Source organism: Sceloporus occidentalis, unplaced genomic scaffold (assembly GCF_023333645.1).
Source record: "Sceloporus occidentalis isolate IW3139 unplaced genomic scaffold, rSceOcc1.0.p SCAF_121, whole genome shotgun sequence".
Taxonomy (NCBI): domain Eukaryota; kingdom Metazoa; phylum Chordata; class Lepidosauria; order Squamata; family Phrynosomatidae; genus Sceloporus; species Sceloporus occidentalis.
In genome coordinates, this window is record NW_028317101.1 from 447,107 (window position 1) to 464,997 (window position 17,891).

General features: G+C 36.6%; 1 protein-coding gene across 19 annotated transcripts in view; it reads right to left on the bottom strand.

Moving 5' to 3' along the window:
• Nucleotides 1–17,891, bottom strand: part of DLG1 (discs large MAGUK scaffold protein 1) — a 72,452-nt gene continuing 54,561 nt past the window's right edge. For 6 of the 19 annotated variants that reach the window (XM_089498493.1, XM_089498498.1, XM_089498494.1 and 3 more), the window contains 11 exons: nt 15,409–15,523; nt 14,522–14,698; nt 13,304–13,373; nt 9,894–9,993; nt 6,454–6,495; nt 3,315–3,365; nt 2,869–2,970; nt 2,381–2,553; nt 2,187–2,296; nt 1,789–1,880; nt 1–107 (listed from right to left, as the gene is read on the bottom strand). In XM_089498493.1, coding sequence (XP_089354619.1) covers nt 1–107; nt 1,789–1,880; nt 2,187–2,296; nt 2,381–2,553; nt 2,869–2,970; nt 3,315–3,365; nt 6,454–6,495; nt 9,894–9,993; nt 13,304–13,373; nt 14,522–14,698; nt 15,409–15,523 — 1,139 coding nt within the window. Of the gene's footprint in view, nt 108–1,788; nt 1,881–2,186; nt 2,297–2,380; nt 2,554–2,868; nt 2,971–3,314; nt 3,366–6,143; nt 6,180–6,453; nt 6,496–9,357; nt 9,392–9,893; nt 9,994–13,303; nt 13,374–14,521; nt 14,699–15,408; nt 15,524–17,891 lie in introns of all 19 variants that reach the window. The other 13 variants (XM_089498502.1, XM_089498500.1, XM_089498492.1 and 10 more) reach the window with 4 other exon arrangements.

The window sequence follows — 17,891 nt, forward strand, 5'->3', positions numbered from 1 at the left end:
TCATAGCTTCTCTTTTGCAGGAACCCAGATGTATGAGCTGGACTGTTCTTCTATGATCTGTTTGACCTGGTTGTAGATTTCCTCTAATGTGTCGCCCTGTACAATTGCTGTGGGAAAAACGGAGACACACATGAGTTTTCTGGGCAGAAAAGCAATGCTTCTGCACTCAAAACAAACAAAAACACTGTTAAGTGACAAATTTGCTCTCAATACCAAGGTTAGTCTCGATCAAAGATGTGTACTTATATGTAATGCCATATCACTTTCCTAAATTTTAGTGTAGACTTTGACAAAAGTGTCAAGTTGCATAAAATTTGACATTTCTCAGCGTCAGGTCCATTTCATTGACAAACAGGGGACATTACAATACATACAGTGAAACTTCATACACAATGTGTTTATGTTAGACTGGCTGCTTCGCTCGTCACATCTGTAGGATATTTCTCACCTTTCATACGTTGTAAAAATTCTGCCAAAAGCTACTTGAAATGTAAACGTTTCTGAATAACCAAAAGGGGAAACATTCATCTAATTTACAGGAGAATTTAAATGTTTTCCTTCATACTGCCAAGACAATGTGAGAACAATAACTAAACGTTGCTTTAATGCTTATATTTTAACAAGCAAAACTAATACTGTATATTTTCCACTCACACCTATGTGAATTATGCATGAACAAAAAAAAAAAAAAGTCCAGAAAACCAAATATATTCCAGTTTAGGATGTTTATACGTAGACTATATGAATGACATAGTTAGATTATGTGTGCCTGACTACCTCAGTGCAGCATTTATCACTTTTGCATAATCAAACAAAATAAAATGGTTAGAAAACATTAATGGTGCACAATACAGAGTAAGTCAACCACCTAAACTCCTTCTCAAGTTGATGGTGCACAGAGAGAAAAAGTAAACAAAAAAAAACAACAACAACTAACTAGGGGATTAACCCATATGGTGGTCTAGCAGAAATCTATGCGCCTCCAGCACAGAGGTCCGCCATCTGCTGCCTCTAGTGGCTGCCTTTTGCGGTGCGAGGGAGAAAATCGTAGAATGCTGCACCAGAGGAGTAAAGTTCTAATTAGAATTGCTTTCATAATGTGGAACTTCCATGTTACAATCCCTAGAAAGAATGTGATAGACTGGTACAAAGTTCTTCACTTTTAAAATCTCTCTGGTCAAATTGAATGAAGAGATGTGGTGGTGCTAAAGTCCAAGTCGGTAGGTCAAAGGAAAGTGGAAGAACAGGAAGATTGAGCATGTGACGGAGAGGAATTGCTTTCTACTCCTCCCAATCCGAGTAAATCATGTCATGAAGCCTTAACACTTAATGTGCTTCCTAGAGCAGATGGAGCCAGCATAGATATCTTCAATATTTGTTCATGTGATGGCCACATCTTTATCTTATATATGTTTTAATATGAGTGGTACTTACCTTATCCACCCGTCATAAAAATTAAAGAAATGCTATTATATTGCATCAGTCCAGCAAACTCTAAAGTCTTCCACAATATATGGAGTAGAAGCAAAAAACAGTTTATCCCCCTAACCAGTTATTTCCTATAAAGTAAATCTTAGCTGCTGTTTAAAATAATCTCCCATAACATTTGGTATCTCAAATATTTTCAAGGCATCATGGGATTGGTGGTCCAACAATAACTAGCTTTTAGCCTCTGCTCTTAACCATTATAGAAGCAGTCTGTAGTTGTCCTCTTTACAGTACGTACATAAGAAGAGCGACTGAGTAGTGTGATTTTACTTAAGTTGGCCGTTAAATAAAAATACCAACCTGTAAAATGTTCTGTAAATTCTTGCTCTAGTTTCATAGCTCTATCAAACGTCTTGCGGGCTTGATCCTCAGTCAGGCGTTTATTCATTTCCCTGGTTGTTTGCAGGAGGTAAATATAATGTACAAATGACCAGTGCATACAATATTTATGAAAATATGAATATCAAACCTTTGAACAGTAGTGTATACATAATAAAACAAGATTTTGCCTTGAATCATGTACGTTTGTGTTTATCACCTGACATACTATTAAATCTGTTATTGGAAGGGCGGTATTTCACTAAAGACATTACATGTCTATATCCAAAATGGACACAGTGACAAGCTATGTACATCTTATCAAAGCGTTCCATAAACTAGCGGTGTAATTTATTAATTGCATGAAGTTTATTGCTTACATTATATTTTCCACAGATTTAGGCTTGATGAAGATGGAGATTGGGTACAACAGGGCTATCTGTAGCCTTTTGATCGCATTGCCAGAGACATCAAGAATGCAGTGTTTTCCCTAAATAAGAATGCAAAGTCAGAACACACAAATTAAAGAAATGACTTAAGGATGAAGCATGCGACGGTGACGAGAATGACTTACCCTCTCCGCCACCTCCCGCACAGACTGTACACTCGTTCCATATAGATGATTATTGTACTGCCCGGCTTCAATAAACTTGTGATCCTGGATATCTTTTTCCATCTGCTCTCGAGAAGCTACAAAATGATAATCCCTTCTGTCTACCTCGTAGTCTCTTTTTGGTCGAGTTGTATCTGCAAAACAGTAACAGTTCATTTCAAGGCTTTAATTGCTCTGTTGTCAGGTTCAGCTGCTACAGATACAGAAACAGTTATTAAGAAAAGCTGCAAATATGCAAGTCGATGAACACATACATCCGATGACATATGTAAATAATAGATTAGTTAGATAATAACCTGTATCTTGATATAAACACTGATATGTGCAATGTACATGGTAATGACAATGCCAAGAGTGCTTAAAAGTGAAAAAGTGTTTAATGTAACATTTTAGTTAAAAAGCTTGCATTAATAAAATAAAAATTTACAAAATATATCATGTATACTTACGTGGAACACAAGAACCAAATTTCTCTGGAAATTCTGAAATTAGGTCATCATTAATTCGGTCCTTCATGGGTCCTAAAATAATTACTGGCCTGGAGTAGTTTACTGAAACAGAATGAAAACAAAGTAAGGAGACATGAGGTGTATATGAAGTCCAGTACTTGCTTCAGTAACCTGTAGTGTCTTCTGAATACACAAATTCAGGTGCCTTCTCCTTAATCTAGTGTAGAAGTGACAATTGTTTTCTCCTTGTATTCCAATAGGAAAATACAGATATGCAATCTAATGGGCCAAAAAAATAACTCCATTTTGAAAGTTTGATTAAAGCGATTCTCACCTTTAAACGAAAGATTTTAGACTCTAACATTTCACATTTTATCCAACATACAAACATGATAATGCTCATTGGCAAAGTGAGACTTCTGTATGATTCTGGGAATATAACAAACCTTCTTGCTGATTTACTGGTTCATATGACAAAACACACTCTTCTTGTCCGCCTAATAATAAAAAAACAAAATGGTGAAAACGAGGAATATGCCTCGGAGAGTGAACAATAAAAGCCATCTAGCAGTGCAATAACATCCCGTGGGAACGATGCTCTTAAGCATGCAGTGACCTGCTAGTTGCAGAACTGTAATCTTGTGCACAAAGTATTGCGAAAAATAATAAAAATGGAAGATGCACACAAGCAACGACGTTCGTCTGATCATGTTCTTCAAATAGAATTGAAATTCTTTTTGTTTCAAAAGGTTTTACACAGTAGAAGTACTGTTCATAGGTAATCTCTACATATCTAATACATTGTACAGCTTCCTTATAAGACATATTTAATAAAGACGGATGTAAATGAACCACCACTGGAATATAATTAACCCAAACACAAAAAATATCTATGTGATGGAGCACGGCCCCAAAAAATATAACACTGACAGACATTGTAAGGCAGCATTTGGAAAGTTGAATTGACCCACAGCACATAACGTAGGAATGTCATGCGTTTGCCATTTTGATGCATGCTCCACAAAATAACGATGGAAAATGTAGGGATTATTTAAGCACACATGTTAGATGTCCATGTAAGTGTAAAAGTACTCATAAGAGCGTCTGGCCTTATCCCAAGAGTGGAAACATCAGTATGACTGGAGTTAAAGAAGCCGACGGACTATATTTATCACCGCAAATAGGAACAACCTAGGGACAGTTTCCATGATTGAAGCAGTCACTATAGAAACAATGGAATATATGTTTGCCGATTACTCCATACCTGTCATACAATTACATAAGTCTTTTCTAATAAATACAGCCCGTTGTACACAGCAAAAAAAAAAACCTGTCCAACTTCAGTTTGTGTGTTCTCTCTGCTTTCCTGCGAGGTCAGCAAATGTTCAGCCATGAATAAAGATAATTGACTTTCATATAAAGGTAGTGTTGTGATGGTCACAAAGAATACAGAGTCAGCGGGTTCACTATTGTTTCTGCTTGTAATGATCTGTAAAAAGTACCGGTGAAGCACATACCTGTCCTAAATGCTATTTATATAAGTAATTGCTCTAAAATGTCAATGCAGATATAAAGACGGATATTTTTGATACTGCCTGAGGGCGGATATGCATTGCAATACTACTTGTTTGCATGTAAAAGGCTATGGGGACAGCACCGTAACAGTAACATTTCCAGGGCACAGTACTGAGCAGATGAGGGTGCAGTTTCAAAACACAGTAGAAGAAGGTCTTGCGGGCATCTGCTCCAGCACGTTATAACTCAAAATGGGAAATGCAATATTAATGATATCTTAAAAGCAGATTTATAAGTTTATACATTTATTTTAGAAATCAGTTTTGGGCACTACTGCTGTGCTTATGGTTCATATTTAGGTATCTGTGCATCACAAAACTAAATTAAACAAAAAGTGCAACAGCTTCCCGTCGGACGTGCTAGATGCTAATAAGGTAATTTAAACATGCATTCATAGGCATAAAGCTATCCTAACACAAGACAAGACCCAAGGTCTGAGTCTCTACATCAGGCCAAATGGACAGACTAGATGGGCCAAACGGTTTTTATGTACTGTCAAATTCTGTGTTTAAAAGGGGTAGGAATACTCTTCTCATTAAGGGTCACTGAAGCAAAGTTATTCATAATGGCTCCCTTTTTGTGGGGAAGCGAACCCATATATCCCCAATGAAGCTTCCCCAAGCAGCAGCGTCTAGGATTGACCCCGTCACCATGCGTCTGTGCCAGCCGCGTATCAGCCCTCTTAACAGACAGATAAAGTCATCAAGTTAAACAGGATGGAGAAAAGTTACTCTGTGGAGGGCCTCACTGAGAAAAACTCCATAGGAATAGTTTTGGCATCACTCCCTGTAAAACACCATATGGAGTGTTTTATAGCCATAGGTTATAGACTCCAGGAGGAGCGTTGACACCCAAATCCTCCAGGGAGCGGGGTCCTGAAAACCCCCACTCCCTGCTCATTCTCCCCTTAAATGGGGATGCACGCCACAAGTAGGGACTCCAGGGAGCGTAAAAGTTCCCAGGTATGGGTAAAGCCAGAAAAATAGCAGCTATTAGGAATGTCATTGTTCAGATTTCAAAGTATACGGGCTTTATCTGGTTGTGATGTGAATATTAGAAGATCCCTCAAGACAAACGTACATGTTGATGCCCTTCCTCATCTTCCCTAGGACACTTTTTTAGAGTCCCTTTTCTGCAATACTTATACTAATGCGGCTGGTCCATCCCTAGCAGCGGCGCTTTAACCCACTGTATAATACACCCCAACTCCCTCTACATTGTAAGTTTGTTTGAGCAGGGACCTCCATAACCCTTGTTTCTGTAAGTCCAATTGTTATACTACTGATTATGTCCTCTTTACCCATTGTAAAAAATAATGGCGCTAAAGACTGCTCAGATGTGTTTAACTTCTTCATGGAAGTGGGCTTGCATGCACACTTTGTAAAGAAACCTGAGGAACACTCAGAACATGCAGCTGTGACATAAACCACCACAAAATATCCATGCAAATAAACCCACTGAAAAGAATATACTTTGCAAACCTCACTGCAGCCTGATGGGAAATGATTATTGTTCTAAACTACTAAACTAATACACATGAAGTAATTTCTTCTGTGCATACAACGCCATCCATTTTGTGGCAATTGATTCATTCTAATTAATTACAGATACTTATAAAGATCCATTCTTTTGAGAGAGAGAAAAAGAACAGTGAGGTTTGAAAGTTTAAAAGTAAAAGAAAATATTAGTATATAATAGACCTTGTGAGCATCCACACTCATCCGTGATCAAGATTACTTTCATGTTAGAGAGCAGAAGAAGAAATTGAAAAAAAGACACCATTTCAATATGCACTTCAGTATCCTCCTCAAAGGGTAACCGTAAATGTTAGGAAAAGTGAAATTTAACAAAAAAGACAAATGTTTTACTTTTCACAATACATTGAACTAATTTTCAAAAACCATATATGTTAATGAGAGCTATACCAAATATTTCCACGGAATTAAATAAATTCAATGTAAATCTAATACAGGGAGCGGAAACAGAAAGCAAGAAACGTAAAACACTTACGGTAACTACTTTCACTATCGCTGGCATTAGAGGTTACATGTTCTGAAACGCAACATATGGAAAAAATGAGGGGCGCAAAACAGAAATTAACAAAACAACTTAAATTGTTAACAAGGCGAATATGGTGAAAATATTGGGAAAACAAAAGAAGAAAATGCACAGGATTTGTAAATGGACACACTTTGCGTGAAGAATATTAATACCATTATAATACAGATCATGATTAATAATAGTAATATATGCCATGCGTGACAATACACCATTAAATGTTTGGAAACACAACATTTACTATTAACAAACACTCCAGATTGAGGGATCTGCCAAGACTCAATTTCTAAACTGAAAAAAAATAAAAAAAAAATAAAAATCACAGGTATAATACACAAGCCAAATTAAAATTTTGATTGATTTGTTTTCAGATCTGGCTTATTCAGTTGCAGCCAAACCACACAAAACTGAAAGCATACAAGCAAAAATAACTACTAGAATTTCCCCCAATTTATTTAAGTGACAAATAGACTTGCTAAATTTACAAATACATTTTGGTTGTGCTTGTGTATAAGTATGCATCTCCACCATTAGTGTCCTTTAAAATAGGGAAGAGTGATTATACATTGGGAATTTAATATTTCACTTTAATACAAACTTCACCTTTGTTCTTTCGGATAACGATATGCAAATTCTAAACATTTTGATTTTTTTAATTTTTTTTTTAAATATCCTGCAATTTATTTTAATGGATGGTTGTGCAAGCTCCAAACCATAAACTGTTATATAACCCACATTACTGGGGAAAAAAAATTAGATAAAACCACAAGCAGAAAAACTCAGAAGCGGCATTTCCTTTGCAGTTTTTTTTTTAAGCACAATTGTGCATTTTTTACTAGGCTCTTGGGGTTAGAAACAAAAAAAACATGAGAATAGGCAACGCAATGCTTCTACAGTTAAAATCCATTATGAAAAAATTTTAAAAAGCATTTAAACACTTACATCACAGAAAAACATATAGTTAAAGACAAATGACATGCCTGGCATGTCATGAGGTGAAATGTGCTTAGAACAATTGCTTTTTTCCCCCCTTTTCTCAAATGATATTGCTGCATTGCCTCAACATCAAGGCATTCAGCAACATAAAAAATGTAGGGGGCCTGTGTGATTACACGATGGACATTGAGGAATTTCAGCAACACATGGTAAACTTGTTCCAGCCGCCACATATGAAACACATGCTGTTTTTCAATATGGTGTTGTCCTTCACCTGGCAACAGCTTCAGAAGTGATAAATGATGACTTTCATTGCCTAAGGGGTGTTGCTGCGTCGGCAACATCCAATCAGGAACATCCAATAATATGCATTGGCATTTTCATTGGCAAGGAAGTGGTTTTAACCCATTTTAAATTAGAACTAAATTTAATTTCAGGTGCATATTTCAGTTTTTCAACTTGGAATTTACCACCATGGTATATTTTTGAAAGCTAGTCACACCTTGGTATTTCAAATGGTGATATTTTAACACTTTTCATGCACTAATTTTATCAAAGTTTGTGGAAGTAATTTGTTTTGTGCGTGGTTTTTTTTTTTTATACACACACAGATTGTACTTCAGGTAAAAAAATACTACTGCGAACTTTGACAAAGGCTGGTGGTAGAATTACTGTATGGAAAGTGATATATCAGCTGAAACACCCTGGGGTGTCTTGTTTTTAAAAATATATGGCTTGATGGGGGTAAATTAAACTGGTTGGCTTCAATGATGTCCCAAATAGGACATGGGTGCAGGGTGACCAGTGTCAAAATTGCATATTAAAAACTTGGCTGTTTAGCCCTCAAACAAGCCTATGCATGGGAGGTATCACTGTTCTCAGGACATATTGAAATTTAGGCAAGATGTAATTTGAAGAATATTAATACCTTCATACATAATGTAAATAATAATATATGTCATGCATGACAATACAACACAAAATGTAATATGAACAGACACTCCAGATTGGGGGATGTGCCAAGTCCCAATTACTAAACCGGAAAAATATAAAATTACAGGTATAATACACAAGTCAAATTTAGAATATATTTTTTAAAATAGTAAATTAGATGATACAATCAAAATAATAGTATCTAAAGAAAGCCTTCTTGACCTGAAACAAGATATAATTTTTGTGCAGGAAATGAGAAAGATAAGAATTACAGCATAGAAACATAAATGTTTGTCCCAAACTTAATGCTTCTTTATGTACTCAAAAGGCCATAAACAGCTGCTCTTGTATAGCAGTGCCCTGACATTTCCTGGAAGATATGGTGGCCTGTAAGACTTTGACAAGGAAGGACAGTGGCGTACCTAGAGGGCTCACAACTGCGACAAAGCCTGTCTCTTTATGGGGTCGCCGCAACTTGTTCCTGTCTCCTAGTGCCAGTTAAAATTTTCAGAAATCGATTTAAAGAATTTTGAACCACCATGGGGAGACAGGAACACAGCAGGGTCATGTTATGTTACGTGACACCACAGGGAAACTGAGGCTGCTTGGACCAGGTAATGGAGTGTGGTATATATTTGTATGTGAGCATGGATGTGTCAGTGTTTTTGTGTGTGAGAGAGCATGGATCTGTCAGTGTTTGTGTGGTGAGTCTATGTTGGGGGGGCACCAGAGGCAATGATGACACAGGCAGGCTGTTTGGGGGTTAGGATGGAACTAAGATGCTAGGGGCAAAGGTGGCACTGTTGCTTTAGTGACATGGCGTGGACCTAGTGGAAGTGGACTTTTAAATATATGTTTCTGTGGCCATCATGTATTTTTCTGTATATATCCAAGCATTTGATTTTCACTTTCATTTCAAGGGAGTAAACACATTAACGTAATAGGTCTGCTATAGCTGGAGGTGAATAGATTTTTTTTGTCACTTACTCAGGCCTTTTGATCCCATGTCGTCAGGGACATCCTGTTGTCCCAGAATGCAAGCAAAAAAAAATAGAAAGATAATCACAGAGAAAAAAAAGTTGTCAGTAACAAACACCAAAATGGAGCTACAGGAAGAGGCATTTCCAAGCTAAGGAACATGTCCCTGTTTCTATAGATATATATGCATTGATGACGTAATCAATCTTTTTCAAGCCAATAGGAACATGCCTATGAATAGTTTTGTGATTTTTTTATTTTTTTTTAAATATACGATTACAAGCAGCAGCACATGGATGCGGGATATTACCAAGCACATTACAGTACATGCTTACAGAAGGCTCAGACCTTCCTCTATTAAGCCAAAATCCTGCACCACTATGATCAAGCACCCACAACCTGAGCGAAGTATGTACTGTAAATGATTCTGGTAAACCATCTCAATTTAACTTTTTGTCACTAGCTCCTAATGCTTGAAAATACCTCCATTGTAACATCCTACGGTAAAACAGCCGGTCTTTCTAGAGCTTGCCCCACATACTTACGGTCTATATCACTTGTTTCCATTTCACTCTGGTCCTTGTTCTTGTAGAATGGAAATTTTCGGGAAAAGAGGTTCTTTTTACGCTTGTCATTGAATGACTGCTGAAGAAGAAAAGGAGGGGGCAAAACAAAGGATGTCTAATGTCTGTGTAAAAAAAAAAAAAGCCCCAGCCTAGCAGATTTGTGAGTGCGTAGCAAGATGATCTTGTAACATGCAGTATGCATTCCACTGAAGAAACCAAACTTCTCCATGTAAAGCTGTGCTCCATTAGAAACATACGGTCAATCGCCTATTTCAGTAATGTATATGGGCACCAAGAAAACACTTCTAAGCTATGGTTTAAAAGGCAGGTAGTGTATGCCACGAGACGTAAAATGGTAAAATAACTCCTTATTCAGAAAGAAAGTCTCCAAAAGAAAACGCACAAAATTTTGATAGAACACAATCTTATAACAATTCAAAAACACAGTCACCCTAACCATTTGTGATTAAAACTTTAATTGTTCATGTGATGACATTTAATACATTTTGCGGTAAGTACTTGGTTTTATTGGCACTACCATTTTCCAAAGCCTTCCGGGGGCTAAAAAGCTTTTTACATTCATGATCATTTTCTGTCTAGGAACACAATGTAAATATGTCGTTAGCACTGGTATCTTGTCGTGAATGCAAGCTATTCACAAGTGTATGTCTGAGGAGGCTAAAGTGAGAAAGAATAATGACTACTAACGTTCTAAATTCTCAGGAACAGAAAACTATTATGACTTCTACTGATTTATAGATTACAATCTCCAAGTACCTGCGCAAAGGGGTTTTCGGTTTTATTTGAAAATAAACATGGTCTCGCATTACGCAATTAAACTAACAATAAATTAACAGATTGCATAACTAATAATACTAATGATTACATTACATCATATTAATGATATACTAATGATTCCTGCTAACACTGATTATTAGATATGGAGCCGTCTGTAGACATTACACACGGTTCAGTTTCAGTAGCTCAGTGAAATTTCATACTGCATACTCTTTTAAAGGGACTGTAATAAGTAGATACCTTGAAATTCTAGAAAGGATTTTTAACCCACACCAGGTTTTCACAGATATTGAGGATATATATATATATATATATATATATATATATATATATATATATATATATATATACACATATATATATACACACCCCCATCAGGTTACTACTAGACGAGTCTCTATACTGCGGCTGGCCGGAGCCTAATAACGGCAGAAGCGTAGAGGGTAACTTAACAAACGATATATCTGTCACCTAGTAAAGTGAGGTTAAAAATAAAATTGGGGGGGGGGGGACAAGGACACCAAAATCATCATACCCTCACTTATGAAAAAAATGACATTCCCTTTAAAGGTTACTCAACAGACTTAGAAAAAAGAAAAACCCAAAATGATATCTTCATAAGAAGATAGAAGCAATAATGTGTGTTAATTGTGTTAGTGGCCACCACACGGTAGAGGTGAAGGTTTTCCAGCAAAACAAAGTAAATAGTGTGAGAAAGAATGTAAAAAGAAGAAGTAGTAGACGCATATGCGGTAGATCAATCTCAATTGGATGCTCAATAATTATTTATTGATTTAAATAGCCTCATCCTATTGTGCCAAGCTGTACAATAACAGAGCATACATAGATTTGATTTTCTGCATTATTCAAACAAAATTTTAACATAAACTTGAGAGAATTACTTCAATTCATCCACTTTTACTAATGCAGACAAAAAAAAAAATCGACTACATTAATGCTAATATATTGACTTTCAAAGCAGATGTGACCCACGCCCAATTATTATTCTATGACATATTAGGTGTGTGCAAAGAAATGTAATGTTTGCATTTTAGATCAAACATTAAATCACAATTGGTGGATAATTAACTATGTGGCAACAATAATTTTAGAAAAGGGAAGGTAAAAGGAAAAAATAGACGAAAGTTGTGAAAAGAACTTCCCACAGCTTTCCAGGAAAATATTGGAGAAAAGAAAATGCAGTACACTATCAATGGCAAGCGTATTTTGTTTTTGTTTGGTTTTTTTACACATTCCATGCATTTTGAGATGCTGTGTTAATACACAGTGTGTATACAAATTGTTATGCAGTCAAGAACAAGGATACTGTATGGTTAATTAAGTTAAACGGTGTGTGGTTTTCCTTAGCACATGCATTTACATATAAAAACATCAAATGGGGTACTTAATTGCAGTTTTTAAAAATGATTAAGTCATTCCGATACATTTCCACATCTATGTATATAGTATATATATATATATATATATATATATATATATATATATATATATATATATATATATGTAATATCACGCAAACACACACATACATCTCAACACAACCAAAGCATTTAAAGGTGCAGTCCTTAAGTTGTTTAGAAATAATAGCCTTGCTGGTATACAAACAAGATAAATCTTGTGTTACTGTATAGGGCTTATTTTATACATTACTTTTGTACCAATTTATGAGTTATTTGTATAAGTTAGTTGCAATAAAGGATGACGTTTAAAGATTAACCAATGCAGCTCTAACAGGGTAAATAAACCCCATAGTGTCTGTGTTGTGCTGTTCAAGAACAGCCATTTAAAGGGGTGTCATCCTATTTGGGAAGATAACTGGTGTATGTGTCAAAGATTTAATTGTAAAATAGTGTAAGAACCGCACTTTTAGGGACTTATAGCAATGCAATTTTGAGCAAATCATGAAAATTAGCACATGCAGCAAGCACTTATTTGCCTCCTGCTTTTTATGGAGGTTGCCCAAAAAGAGCCAGCTTAAAGATTCTATCAATAAAACACCAATCGTTTGATCTGTCGTAACGCTAGTAAATATTACATTGAAGCGCAAGCTCTACTGCTGCACTTCAAAAATAGAAGCATTCACCATCAGATCAGGGTTTAGGAAACACACTTTCACATGATTTGTAAAGTTTACTGTGATTTCCTAAAACAAATACTGTTTCAACATGCCAACACGGCATTGTGTAATATAGCAAATTATTGTTTTTCCCTAAATGATCAGTTATTTCGAGCTGGGAATGACAATGTCTCTTATTACAAAGTCACTTTCGCCTTGTCTTTTGATCTAGAAACTATCCATCCAATCACAGGAGCTTTAACTCTACTACGCAATAAATCTATCGTGGAATGTGTATAATATTCATTAGGCAAATGTGGTGACAGAATATTATACAAATACTTATTTATACTCATCTTAGTCTAATCATAATGTAAAACTGGAAAACAGATAGAATTGAGAAAAAAACCACGGCTCTTAGAGCAACTTCCTTAAAAAGCCAGAAAAGGCACACCTGACCCAACTATTACGCGTTAAATACAGCACAAAAATATGAAAATGTGGTCAAACTCACCCCTTTGTCCCCTCTTGCTTTTGAGTTAAACTTCACAGTCTTTAATCTTGCTCTTTCCTTCTTTTCAACTCTGTGAAAAGAAAAGGTTGAATCATCAGAAAATCAAGCAAGTCAGCTATTCTGGGAAAACTGGGAAATGGTGGTAGAAATTATTAAACTCCAGGGCCAGACTGGGGTTAACCAGGCGGCCCTGGCATTTTAAGTCCGACGGCCACCAAATGATGTGTGAATGGCCAACCGCTGGAGATACCAGGATAGACATTGCGTTTCTATACTCACTGGAGTGGCAGATTGGGTGTGCATTGAGTGAGGGCGGGCAGAGGTCCACTGGGCATTTGCCCGGTGCGCCAGATGGCCAGTCTGGCCTATTCAACCAGTAGGTTTCAAGCTAATTGAATTCTTATGATGACACTAGAAATATGTAATGTTTAATATACTTTAAAATACAGCTAAACACTGTGGACTGGGGGGTTGAGGATGATCCGATTAAGAAATGTTGACGAAGTTAGCCACCACTCAACAAAAACCCTTTCCAATCTCTTCCTCCAATCGGATCAAGGGGGTTAGACACTGCTGGCCAGGTAACGGAGCCCTGCTGGTTAGAGACACCTGATCTCCACTAAGATAGGTGCGCTTTAGCAACATGATGGCTATAACTTAGTTTAAGGAAACGCAGGCAACCTAGTTCTAAAGAAGCCAGAGTCTATATCATTTGAAGGTGCAGTTAACGATTAAATTACCACCATTATTTTGTTTTGGATATTTTAAACCAATTAACCGACTGTGTACATCAATTTCGTCCTTTTTTCCTGTGCCCTGCACAACTGCTATGAAGATCATATGAAGATCATACCGCTGTGGTTTTATTCTTTAGATGTTCTGCTGTTTGGAGATTTTTATTCCGCTCAATGTAGAACATGTGGCTTGTTCAGGGAGATGGAATCACTGAAGTCTATGTCAAATGAGGTCTCAAAAAGGATGGGATCACCCAAAAACACTGCCACAGGGATTACACCACAAATCGCAGCACTTCAAGACCAGTTACCATATTTGTGTATGTTAAAAGGAAAAAAATATATATTCACACTAGTAGTTTATTCAAATGAAGATAAATATTAGGATATTTATCATTCTGACCGTAACACGTTCCAAGGTCACTTCTAAGGAACTTTGGCAAATATATTTACCCTCTTAAAGACAAAATGCAATAAGATGTACCTGCGTTTGCTTGGAATAACACCAATCTCCTCACTTTCTCCATCAGGAGTAACTTGACGTGCTTGCCACCATTCATCATCTGAAGCGTTAACAACGTGCAGAATATCACCGAACTTGAAGTTAAGTCCTTGGCTCGGAAGGCCGCTGTCTTTAGTCTTGTCGTAATCAAAGAGGGCCCTGAGTAAAATAAAAAGTGCATTGAGAACAAAGGCAAAGCCTTAGTCATTAAGGAGATACTGGCATAGCCACAGCTTTTAGCACAATTAATTGCGTTAATCTATTCCTTGCGCTTTTTTTTCGGCAATCAGTGTAATGGATTTTATTATAATTTTAACAGGTTTTTTTTTCTTCACTGAAACTGGGATTTGCGTCTCAAAGTGGCAGAGCCGGCATTAACTGATCAATATCACTGTCACTGCTTTGGGAGTAGTACGGTTACGTCCGTACAGAGAGCCCACCTCTAATTGTTGAGCTGCGGAGCTGTATGTTTGGTAGTGTAAGCCCATGGGTGTTATGTGCTAACTAAACGTTAGGAGTAAGTCTGTCTGTGGTGTGTGTTTATGGAGTGTTATACTCCATCTACAAATCTGCAGCCAGATACTTGTCTCAAGATTCAAGATCACACTCTGCACAACTAAGTTTGACACCCCTTTTCCAGCATGATGCTCCTGGCAGAGCCACCAGCAGTGTATGTGTGTGTGTGTGTGTGTGTATATATATATATCACAAATGTCACTGGTCATATTCTTTAATGTTAGATAACTCATAATTAAATGAGCCAAAAAATACACAATGCATTGCAAGCAATAGAATGTAAGATGCTTAATTACAAGGAAAAAGAAATGGGACGGACGGTGCTGTAGTTTTCTAGCTGCTCACAAGGTTACCTGACGTATAATGATCGTTTCTGGCTTGTCCGAAGGGAGCCAGATCCTGAGCTGATGCTGCTATTCATCATCTGTTCCCTTAAATCATGGATTTTTGCTTCAAAACGACTATATTCTACAAAACAAAAATGTGATGCATCACACAAGACCTGAATGCTAATATAATACATTAGAAAATTAAAGTCTAGTACATCTTTCAGGAGCAAGATCTATACAGATTAACAAGGGATAAACTGTATCAGACTATGATTACAATAGGATTAAATATAAGACAATATTTGTGACGTTGTACAACCATCAGAACTGCCTTCTGAGATAGCAGGATAAATCGCCCCTTTGCTTTAAAGCTCTGTGCAAATTTATTGAGCAGTGATACGGTACCAACGCTCCTGACCTGCAGTCATCAAACGTCCCAACTAAATTAAAAGGACACTACCATCAACCGTTCGCTTTATTATTGCTAGTATTGATTTATATAGTGCCATCGATTTCTGTAGCACTGCCAATGTATTTTACTGCATTTCTACTGATGCTTGTATAACTATTAATACAAACACAAAAATGTGTTAAATAACCGTATTCTGTCCTAATTATTCTATATAATTGAATAAGTCATCCGCAAACAAAAATGCTACATTATGACTATTAGTAACATAAAGCATATAAAGCTGAATAAGCACAGTAGAATCTCTATTACTAATTTGGGTCAACATTGAACAAAATAATGGCATCAATGGCTTTTCTTTCATCCTGTGCCCATCGTTACCTCCATCTTTTGCTAACCCCCCCCCCCCAGCCAGTGGTCCAAAGAGTCCTATAGAGAAACTATAGTGTATATATAGTGTATATAGTGCATTAAGCAAGATTTTGAGGCAGGGGCAGAACATAATGGTCCTCAATCCCACCATGAGTTATCTTCTATTATTAACAGCACAAACCGTATGTCTATAGAGGAAATAAGAGATTTCAGTTCTTATTTTATTTACATAAACTGATATAAAGAATTTATTTAAGCTGTGAATTTCTTTTTACCTCATTACTAAAGAGTTAAATTGCGCAAGCAGTATATAATTTGCCGGAATATTGGACAGGCGACATTTATATGCTCCCCAGTGTTTCCATGGCAGCCCAGCGCATCATACTGTGATGGAATACCTGGTTATACTCCTACAAATAAACCCTGCGTGTGCCTGAGTCATCGTCACTGAGAATGTTACATTTTGGATAAAATATACAAGCACAAGAATAAAGAACAGGATATATATTACAATAACACCATATCTTAAGCATTTAAGGTCCTATTGTGATAACATATTTGGAGCTATGAGGTGGCAAACTCTAGTTGTGGGAAATTAAATGTTCCTATGTGAACCATTCAACAATGTAAAATCACAGATGCAGTCAAACGTCAGGATAACATCAACAATCTATAATACACACACACTATACGACCTGGGTGTATAAACTCAAGAACATAGGCAGCGATCTCCATATACAAACACTGACAGTACATTGGGTCATGTTGAAGGGCTCAGCGACTTACAACGTGACACGGATTAAGCAAGTGAGAATGGTCCCAGTAGCTTTTATGACTGGACACTAATGAATGGAGATTCAGCCATCGTCTTATCCGCAAAGGATGGAAAGCAGCCACCAAGATCTACACAATGGAAGTCAGTTTGTGACATTTCTGCCCTGTTAGATATGGCCAATTTGGACATTTCCACTTAGGGGTGTACTCACTTTTGTTGCCAGGGTTTAGACATTAATGGCTGTGTGTTGAGTTATTTTGAGGGGACAGCAATTTTACACTGTTATACAGGCTGTGCACTCACTACTTTAGATTGTAGCAGAGTGTGATTTCTTCAGTGTTGTCACATGAAGATATAATAAAATATTTACAAACATGTGAGGGGTGTACTCACTTTTGTGAGATACTAATATATATATATATATATATATATATATATATATATATATATATATATATATATATATATATATATATATATATATACATACACATATATACACACACACACACACACAACTAATTAGACTTGTTCATTGTCAAATGTAACTGTAGCATCACTGTTCACTGGCATTCTCCCTCTGCCATGAAATCTGGTATCCTCACCACTTGCTAAAATATTGCAAGTGCAGAACCAGAAATCGCTATGTTACCATAAAATCTGAAAACAACATTTAATGAATGCTTTAACAAATCTGGGGCAGACATAAGCCTCAAGTATATTGTAATAAATGGTATTATTTTTACCCACGGGTTAATACTGGATTCAGAATATCTAAAATTGAAACAGTCACACAGAAGCATGTGCATTAATCACTGTTGCTATGGTGTAATAGCAATATGTATATACTTAACCCCTTAAGGACCGGGCTCATTTTTCATTTTGTACCCTGTGGGACCGAGGCTGTTTTAATACTTTTGTGGTGCTTGTGTTCAGCTGTAATTTTCTCCT